Below are 11,147 nucleotides of genomic sequence, written 5' to 3' on the forward strand. Positions count from 1 at the left end.
CTACCTTGCCCTATGCATCTCTTCCATCTGGCTGTTCCCCAGTCGTATCCTTTATAATCAACCAGTAAATATAAGCAAATATGTTACTGAGTGCTGCGAGCCATTCTAGCAAACTATGGAACCCAAGGAAGGGGGCGTGGGGACACCCAATTTGTAGCAGGTCAGCCAGAAATACAGGCAGTCCAGGACTTGCAACTGGCATTCAAAGTGGAGGCAGTCTTGCAGGACTGAGCCCTTAACCTATGGGGTCTGTGCTACTGGGTAGTTAGTGTCAGAAATAAATAGAATCTTTAGACACCCAGTTGGTGTCTGTCTGAGGTGTTGGTGAATTGGTTATTGGTGTGGGGAAATAACCCAAAAAGTTAATTTGAAAGTGTTATGAGTAAGAAACAGCACAGTACCATGGAAAAAGTGAAATCTGAAAAGAAAATTTACTCCCATTGGAAGCATCACGACATTTTTTTGAGCTACTGCCCGGCACTGCTGAGCCCTAACAGGAACGCTATTAAAGCCAATTCAGGCTTCATCTATCCACAAGGCTTCTCAATGCTTTAATTTTCCCAGGAATATAATTAAGGAAGGTGATTCCTTAAATTACCAAAGCTCTATTCAAATGTATATTCCAACAAGGTTTCCTACTAGTCTACTGTGAGAAACATTCTTTACATCATTTCTTAAAGTTTCCTCAAGACTTGTGAGGTTTGGAACAGAGTGACACCTAGTATTCTGAGTCCCATCTTCCTGACAGGATCCCAGTGCTCAGGTGACACAGGTCATCAGACCAGCATGGCTTACTTTGAACTGAACATCCAGTTAGCACTCCTACCTTCTCACATGTTTGGGGAACTAGCCATGCGTGTGCCAACTAAGTTATTAATATTCTACAGGGTATTACACTGGGGCTCTAAAGACACCGGTAACAGTAATATTAGGAATAACAATTTAACACTTACTAAGTAACAGGCACAATGTTAACTTACTTTCCATCTCTGGCCCAAAGTATACATATTTTTCAGATGAGGGGTCTGGATTATATAATCTCTGAGGTTCCTTCAAAACCTAGAGAAAATCTCAGTTTAAAAAGTCTGAAAATGTCAATATAAAAGGATTTCCTTTTCTTTTATATAATTATGTGTGATTTAATTTCCCCACATAGATTTTCTGCCTTTATTCTGAAAAACAAACTGTAACAAAATATTCCCAATGATACGATTCTATCAACAACTGGATGATTTCAAAAGTAACACCATCTCCTGCTTTCAATTCTTTGAGCAAAATGCTTGCATGTCATTATTTATTTTCATTATTTTTTTAGAGACAAGGTCTTGCTATATTGCTCCTGGTCTCAAGCAATCCTACTGCTTCAGCCTCCCAAGTAGCTGGAACCACAGGCACACACCACTATATCCAGTTTATTTTATACTGTTCTTGTAATTCTGGTATCAGTGATTTTTATAACAATATGCTCTCAGTTGATTATAAGCATGTTGAGACCTTATGGTAACTTTTCAGAAACCATACTAAACATTTTATTTTGAAATCTTGCAATGTTTTTCCATCCTCTGCTTATGTCTCAGTTGTTCCATTCACATGATGTGGGCACTTAATTTAGCCAACTCATTGACCCATTTCATCTACTGCTCTCAACTCTACGGCTGGATCAAAGCACAGTTTCTACATCCAATATGAGATCAAAGCACGGTTTCTACATCCAATATGAGCTGGCTATTGTTTCACAGGGTGGATTTCCACAGCTGACAACTCTACTCCGTAACAGGAATGAACACTTCAGTCTGCATTTTTATATCAGTATCCTTTCTGATTAAAAACTAGAGTGCCAAATAACTTGACAGATATTTCATAGAGAGATGTTCCATTTTTAAAGTTTGAACTTTTGCAAAAAGTTATATTATTTTAGGTCTATAAACCTGATTATTTGCACCAAGATTCCTTTCTAGTATGTGGTAAAAATAAAAAAAACTGTTTTTCAGACATGTATTTAAAATTAATACACAGCACAGATCATTAGTTCTTAATTGGTTTTTAATTTTCCAGTGCTTTCTTCTTTCATTAAAATGAAAAAGTCCTAATATCCTAAGTTTATCTATTACCACAGAAGAAATTATTCAAGATGAAAAGGACATTTTAAAATACTAATATGCATAAATATGTACTATTTCAAAACTAAATAAACCAACATATGGCAGGGTTTTTAAAAAAGAAACTAGGGAAAAAAGGAAGAAAGAACACTAATATTGAACTGGTGGTATTAAAATGAGAAACAAAGATTTAAAATCACAAATTTAAAAAAATAATGTCTAACCAGAATTTACAGCATGTCTTACATTTCCCATAGTAGTTAGTCAGTTTTTCTTGCTTCCAGTAAAGATTTTAGAAAACATGTGCTTTGGACTGCAATAATTCATTTACTGTCATCCAAGATTTTAGTATAAATCAGGCATATTGACATGTGGTAGTGGAGTCTGGTTTGGGCTGAATTTTAACATGAGCTTTTTAGAAGGCAGAAGAAAAAGAGATGGGTCAGGATCTGTAAAACAGGAATATTAGGGAATTGCCAAACTCTAAGCTAACTTTTATACGTACTGACTGTCCCCGCGAAAACTCAAGTTGAAACTTAATCCCAAATATGGCAGTACTGAAAGGTGGGGCCTTTAAGAGATGCTTGGATCTTGAGGGTTCTCTCCTCATGAATGGATTCATCCATTCATGGGTATTAATGGGTTATCATAGAAGTGGCATTAGTGGCTTTACATGAGCATGCTCAACCCCCTTGCCATGTGATGCCCTGCACTGTCTCAGGACTCTGCAGAGAGTCTCCACTAACAAGGAGGCCCTCACAAAAGGAGCCGCTCAACCTTGGACTTAGCCTCTGTAAGAAATATTTTTTTGTATTTATAAATCACCCAGATTTAGTTATTCTGTTACAAGTAATAAGCAATAGACTAAGACACTTATCTATATGTTAACAATGTTCAGGTGTAATCACTGTTGCCTTCAATAGCACATGCATTACCTAAAACTGTGATTCATTTCAGTGCTGCTACTGTTGACAACACCTATTAATTCTTACCCTGTAGTCATCATGCCTGCTACTTAAGGTTCCAGTCTTTCTACATATGCAAATATTTTCTAAGGATACGTGGCTATATTTTAACTTACATCCAGTAAGACTTATTTGATTTACTGCCAACAATTCTGCACTCAAATTGTACTGGAAAAAAGAATACATAATGTTTTTGCATACTGAAATCCCTCTGTCTAAGTTTCCATCAACAGTGGAGAATAAGATGATCAGTCCTATGCATAGCAATTTGTTCTACATTTAAAGATGTCTCGTTACCTGACATGCATGATTTGGCTGAAACTGAACTCTCTTTCAAATTTCCTCATTTCCATGGGTTTGAAGCTGCCATTCTTAGCAATCAAACCCTATCTACATTGCTTCAATCTGGCTTATGGTGACTGAACAGAGAGATTTCTCATAGATGGAATAGTATATGCATATCAGTTGCAGCTCATATACATCCTTCTTGTTCCCATTTACAGTTTAAAAAAACTAATCTACATGAGTTTTTAAAAAGATGTTGGGCCAGGAGCAGTGGCTCATGCCTGTAATCCCAGCACTTTGGGAGGCCGAGATGGGCGGATCACGAGGTCAGGAGATCGAGACCATTCTGGCTAACATGGTGAAACCCCATCTCTACTAAAAATACAAAAAATAGCCAGGCGTGGTGGCAGGTGCCTGTAGTCCCAGCTACTCGGGTGGCTGAGGCAGGAGAATGGCGTGAATCTGGGAGGCAGAGCTTGCAGTGAGCTGAGATTGAGCCACTGAACTCCAGCCTTGGCCACAGAGCGAGACTCTGTCTCAAAAAAAAAAAAAAAAAAAAGATGTTCAGGGCAGTGAAATTATACCCAATGATACCATAGTAATTGACAAATGTCACCCTAATGTAAAGTCTGCAGTTTGGATGATACTGCTGGGTTAACACAGGTTTATCGACTGTAACACATGTACCACCCTGGCACCAGATGTTGATAGTGGGGAAGGCTGTGCATCTGGGAAGTGGGTATATAGGAACTCTTCGTATTTTCTGCTTAATGTTGCTGTGAACCTAAGACTCTTCTAAAAAGTAAAGTTTATCTAAAAGGAAAAATGCTTTCAAATATTCATCATTTTAATATGCTTGGGACAATGTTATGTCGTGATAACACAAAACAAAAAGGTCCAATATAATTAGATGTCATTATCATTCCTCTTGAATAGAAAATAAAAACTTGTGAAGAGATGAGCAGGATATTAAACAAGATGTAAATGATTAAGGTAACTGATGTTTCAAGATCAGGGAAAAGACAATTTCAAGTATCAACATTCCTTTTCAAAAGAGTTACTACATCTTTTAAGTAATGTGTCAAGGGGAGATAACTTTGTCTAGTTCATATGTCAAATAAAAATTATATCTAACATGTAATCTTAACAGTCTGTTCAATAGATTTTAAAATATGTATACTTGCATTTAGAGTTTTAATGACATTCCCCAGAGAAATTACGTAGAAAAAAAGCTCTTTCTTTGGCTCATACTGTATCAATTATTCTAAATACATTCTTTGCTTTCAGATCTACATGAAAGCAACTGCCTAAACTTTGCCTTAAAACTGTTTAGGTGTTAAGGTGTTGAAAGGATCTTTTAGAAGTAGACTGATGCTTCATTGGGTAATAAAGGTTTTTTTGCTGTTAAAATATATTCTAAAAGAAAGATACAGCAAAATTGAATCCTGCAGGCCATAACAAATGAGCTAAGTTATATCTAACCTTAAATTTATGACCACAACTTCAATGGTGAATTTCGTGCGTAAATGATTTAAAACATAGGTAAAGGTCTGTACCTTTGGGACTAACAGGCTTTTATCCAGAGACTGTATTTATCAAACTGACAGACTACTCTGCATCTGAAAGAAGGTGATTTATTTCTGTTTACTACTATACCTATGTGAACTCAGAGAAGCACATGACAAGCCATGAACTTACCATGTCCTCTACAGAGTCACATTTCTGGTGTGTTTCTCAAATTAATCTAAAACATGATTTACAATGATTTCCTCTCTCAAATTTAGAGAAGAACCAGCCTGGAAGAGGAAACTATCAACATTAGGAAAGTAAAATTTGAGACCTCTTATGGGAAAGAAACTAATGTGATTTTATTCTATTATAACCACAGAGTTTTTTAACTTTGTTTCTCCACCAGGACAGTCAATAAAATAAGCTAGGTCCTTAAATGCTTATAGTATAGAATTCTTGCTGTCTCTTATTCTCGGGGCAACTTTAATCTCATTGTCTTTTGGTATAGTTAGACCATAACCCTTGAAAATAGTGAAAGAATGGCTGAGAAATATGAATAACACCAATATCATCTTGCAGAAATTCTACAGACTCATCCATTTTGCTTCAATCTCATTTATATGGAAAAATATCTTTTAAGTTTTCATACTATTATACTGCAAATGACCTTAATTTTTTGGTGAATTTATTTATGCATTTACTTGTCTTGCTTCAATAATTTTCTTTTAATGTGCTCTCAATGCTTATTATAGAAGCAAGGTTCTCATTTAAATTTCCAAAAGATGGAATCAAAAATTAGATTCTAGGGAGGGATATTAAAGCATTGATCCCAGGTTTAATGGATAGATTGTTTTTTTACTCACCAGCAAATATCTGGTCATTAGAAAATAAGTTGATAATTTCAGAAATGTACAACATAAAAAGCCAGCTGTAAAAGGACCTTAGAAAGTATATGTTCAAGCTCTTGTTTTTCAGTCAAGGAGTATAAGGCTCAGAGGGGGATAAATGATGGCTTGAAAGTCACAAGATAGTTAGGGACAGGGTTAAGTTCTCTGAACTCAATGTTAACATACTTTGCTCTCAAGAACAGTACATTTAGACAATCAGTTAGAGGTTACAGAGTAGAAACTTCAAATCCTATGCATCTTATATATGTTTACATTCACTTAGTGGTGTTTATTTTGGCAGCCTAAGATTACATAGTAAATACCAAGTGAGTGTGTAGGGTCTATGTGTAAGAGCCTCAGAGCAATCCTGAGGCTTTAACACTATCTAAGGCCATCTAATTCCATCTACACTCTTCATCATGCATGGCCACGACAGCACTGAGGAAAAGAAAATTATTTTATAAACTATTAGTTTGCCAAAACTAATCAGACAGAACTTAGTAAATTCAGGTGGGTCTTGGTCTTTAGACTAATACTCAACTTAGTCATGTATATTTTTTATTCATTCAATCAATATTTACTGAACATCCATGTGCTAAGCATGGTTCTAGAGATAGTGCAAACAACAGTGAGCAAAACAGGTCAAGTTCCTGCCTTCATGGGACTTCCAATTAAGCAGTGTAAGCAAAAACTAAATAGATAAACAAATGAACAAAATAATTTCAGAGCTCGAGAAGTATTATTGAAGAAATTAGACTAGACAATAAGAATGGGAAAGATTTTATTTTCGGAAAGGGGGCCCCTTTGAAGAGGTGACATGAACTATAACCTCTATGGTGAGAAAAAGGCAGCCGCATTAGAAGCAGAAGCACGAGCATCCTAAGCAAAAGGAAAGGCACACTGAAAGCCTCTAGTGGAAACAAGTTTGGGGTTTGGCTGCACCACAGTATACAAGAAGCAACAAGGTGGTAAAGACACAGGCTATACAAGGGATTTGGAATACTTTTCGGGTAAATTATGTAAAGATGAACCATCTTTTAGGAAATGAGTCTGAATGCCCCCATATAATTTTATCATTTTATTATATCCAGGCAGAGCAAACCTCTGCATTAGGAAAGCCATAGTGTTTATAAATCATGTGTAATTTACTTATTCAAAATGCATATAGAAAATAAGGCTCAGGGTAAGGGTTTAAATATGACTTTGCTTACAAGAAAAAAGAATAGTTACAGTATTTTGACCACCTGGAATTCAAAGCTGTATACTGTTTAAAGCTGAAGGGTCTCCAAATTCACTATCATCTGGTTTACCTCATCCAGCAGGTAAAGTCTATTAAGGTTGAACTCACTCATTACTACTGAATTAGTCAAATGACAAAGTGTTCTTTATGTGATGCATATTTTTGTACTAGTGTAATCTATTTACATAGCATGGGTGTCATCTTTGTTATATATAGAAAACAGCATACAAAAATGATCAATAATTTCCTAGCTTAGGCAGCCCTGTAAGAGAAAATATCTATATATATATAAATACAAAGGCTCTGGCCACCTGAGATTGAAGGATATGAATCAAGCATCTGAATTCCAGGTTTGCAACCAGCAACCTGTATGTCCAAGCCTGGGCAAGATTCTAACCCTCTCTGAATCTCCTCTCTCTCAAAAATATAGGTTAGTATACATTCCTAGCTTGAAGAGACAATGAAGCAAGAATTTCTAAGTGTCTAGCACATAGAATAAAACTCAATAAATTGTAGTCTTTTCACCTCATATATTTTTCTAATAAAAGTAATATGTACAATATGAGAACTACAATCATGCATTATATTTGTCTCTTTTAGTCAAAATTTTATGGTTTGGTTCACATAAGGAAAAAAGGTAAGACAAAGAAACCATTTTTAAAGCTCCTCACATATCAAACACTGAATTAAGACCTTGTGTTTTTAATTGGTTTGCTGCCTGGAACCATCCTATTCTGACTGTCTAACTTCTCTACAGTTTCCACTGTGTTTCCTTCATCTCAGACACCCAAACATGCCCAAACACAGTAAATCACAGTTAATTGCACGTCTTAAATTAAAAGACAAAAAAATCACACAATTAATTGGGGGAACTTGTCAGTTGGTGCATGAATCTTGCTTACTACACTCTGTGCACAGGATGTAAGCCAAGTGCATGTTCCAAGCTGGACGATTCAGTCCATGCCTCTGAGGAGAGGTGCATGGGCACGATCCTTCTGCACAGCCGTCTGGTCATAAGAATCAAATGCTTTAAAACACTCCACATTGCAATTGCTGTATCAATAGTTATCTCTACAAGGATGTTCAATACAGGACTGAGCATAATAGTAAAAAATTAGAAAGAGCTAAAATGCTCATTAATAAGGGACTGAATAGAGATTAGGTTTGGCCATTAATGGAAAAAATCTAAGCTGTTACAAATGATTTTGTCAATCTTAATAACAATAAGAAAATATTCATGACATACTATTTGAAAAATCCTTACAAAATAGTATATTTCTATTTTTGAGGCTATGTGTTATGCAAGTGAAGCAAGAAAAGAGAGAAAGGAACAGGAGAAAGCTACTGGGAAAATAAAGAATAAAAATGTTAACATTTGTCATCTCTGAGTTGTTTATACTTTGTAGTTTTTCTAATTTTCTAAAAAAATCATCTGCATTTTAAAAAATATATTTCAATTTGTTTTTGAATCTGATATTTTAAAATGTCAGTTTTAAAATAAAGATTCATAAGAATCTTTTAAGATAAACTTACCTACTACAATGAAAACATCAGCATAAAATTTAAAAAGAATCCCTAGTAAGTGCAAACATACAATCCTATTGTATCCTTGGTTATACAGACAAAATGTATAAAAATGTATTTTATAAATATACAACAAATGCATGTTCATACAATTAAATGCTCAATACAATAATGTATTTCAACATATACCTTACAGTATATTAACATACCATAAGAAAATCATTATAAATACTTTTTCCTTTCCTGACACTGACCAACTACAAAATATATTCACAGTAAGCCAATAACATGGAATTTGAGAAACTGCAAACCTTCTCTACTCCATCCACTACTCTCCCATTATTGTCTACCCTATTATAAAAAGATTTTATACCCAGTCGCCTAGTGTAATTCTAATGCTAATCTGGCAATAAATGATACACACTAATAAATGATATACACTAATGTGCAAAGAATTTCTTCATTTTTATCAAAGTAGAAAATGACAAAGTTTTATAATATATTCTATCACTACTCAACTAGTCATACTAACTTTTATTTCATTTTTCGAATAAAAGAATTTATAAAACTCAACAAAGTAGATTCATTCCAAAGGTATTCAACAGTCTGCTAACCTTGAAATAAGAAACAAATATTTCCTGCCTTCTTTTATTTAATGGGGAGTGGAGAGAGAAAAGATAATCATATTCCAGCAAAAGCCCATCTCAACCTCAGGCATCTTTATGTCCCAAGGGTAATATTTTCATTCCATTCTTAATGGAACAAATTTCTAATCAGAATATGTATTCAAAAATAATTGAGGCAATGCAATGTCAACATGTTATGCTGCCATCAGGCATCCCGTGGTGCTCAGCATCAACACAATCTCTAGTGTGACAGAGAGCCTGGGCAATGCAGAAACGTCAGACTTGATCAAGGGAAGGGGAGCTAGCAAGGAGCATGCAATGGTTTTGCTTCCCTTTGGATGCTCAAACACGGTGTTTGGAGGAAAGCTTCTACGCTGGACGAAGGCAATCTCAAGACTTCTAAGGAAGGAATGACTTATAATGCTCACTCCAGAACCTCAACTTTTAAATAGTAATAAGTGTCTATTTTTGCATTAATATTGAAAATACTTGAAACAACAGTCAATTCTGGGAAGGTTAACATTACATCTAGATTTCTAGTTACTAAAGCCTCAGGGCAACGTACATTATTGTACATATCCTGCAATCCTCTGAAAAGGTCCAGATGTTTAAATTTAGGTTTCTCTAAGTTTGGTAAAATATTAGTAATTGTTGAAGCTGCGTGGTGAGTAACTGAAGTTCATTACGTTATTTTTTTCTACTTTTGAGTATATTTGACATTTTCATAATAAAAGTTTCAAAAAATAGATTTTCACTCAAGGAGCATATATTTTATGTTAAAAATTTTACTGACTTGTCCTTTGGAAATATATATTAACAAGATCTGATTTACGTTTATTATTAAAGACTCTAACAAGCAGTCTGAATTTTATAAAACTCCACAAAGCATATTTTATGCTATCATAAAAAAAGAAAAAAAATTCTTCATTCCAGAAAAAAAAAATTACCATGATCTATGATGACAGAAGAAGTGCACCTAAACAAATGCAGTGCCACCATCTGCCTGGCATTCTCACAGTGTGACAAAATAGACTGGTAATTAACTGCTTTCCTACCGAAATCTGCCAGCTTTAACTCCCCCGTGTCACTGATCAGAAGGTTCTGTGGTTTCAGGTCTCTGTGCAAAATATAACGCTGGTGGATGTAAGACAGCCCTCGCAGCAACTGAAATAAAAACAACTGAAAAAATAAGGAGACAAAGGTTAAAATCAGAACACAGATAAATGCCAGTTTCTACATACAGTCTCCTAAGTACTTGTATTGATATTTAGTGAAAATGGATAACCATCACCAAATTTTCTACCAAATTATTTCAACAGAATGTGAGATTTTAGAATGTAAATTCCTAATTCATTTAGAAGTAAATCTAGGAATTTCTAACAACCTATTATATCAACCCCAGAGTGATACTTCCTCAGCCAGAGAGATCTATACTCCAATTACTGTTCTTTAAGCAAAATGTAAATAATTGATTTTTTTATAATTGATTTAGTCTTCAGGACTAAAATGATGTTTGAAAGGAAAGGAAATTTATTCATAATATTATGGAAATTAAAAAAAGAACTGTTTACCAAGTTTATATCAATATGCACATATTTAATTCCATAGAAATAACATGAACATGGTACCCATAAATTCACCCATTAACATGCTTTAAGGAATGGAAAGATAAGATGATTTGAAATAATTAAAACAAAAACAGTCATATTGTCTAATTAATACTGCATTATAATTATACTGCTTTTGCACATATGGTCATAGAGATTAGGCTGCTGCTTAAAGACAGGCATGTACCACCTTCACTAATTTCAGAGCAAACCCATCCTAAAGGGAAAGGAAACACAGAAAACAGGAAAGTCAAGAACTCAAGAGTGATACTTTTGCAAGAAATAATTTCAGAAGTGATTAATAGCCTTGTCTGTGAAGTTTCATATTGGATCATACCAAATGTTTCTTTTTTTTTTTTTTTTTTTTTTTAGGCTCGCTCTCTCGCCCAGGCTGGAGTGCAGTGG

General features: G+C 34.8%; 1 protein-coding gene across 3 annotated transcripts in view; it reads right to left on the reverse strand.

Moving 5' to 3' along the window:
• Window positions 1-11,147, reverse strand: part of CDK14 (cyclin-dependent kinase 14) — a 487,133-nt gene that overhangs the window by 274,549 nt on the left and 201,437 nt on the right. For all 3 annotated transcript variants that reach the window (XM_011956201.1, XM_011956202.1, XM_011956203.1), the window contains one exon: window positions 10,191-10,314. In XM_011956201.1, the coding sequence (XP_011811591.1) occupies window positions 10,191-10,314 (124 nt within the window). The remainder of the gene's footprint in view (window positions 1-10,190; window positions 10,315-11,147) is intronic.

The sequence above is a fragment of the Colobus angolensis genome, unplaced genomic scaffold (assembly GCF_000951035.1).
Source record: "Colobus angolensis palliatus isolate OR3802 unplaced genomic scaffold, Cang.pa_1.0 Scaffold410, whole genome shotgun sequence".
Lineage (NCBI taxonomy): Eukaryota > Metazoa > Chordata > Mammalia > Primates > Cercopithecidae > Colobus > Colobus angolensis.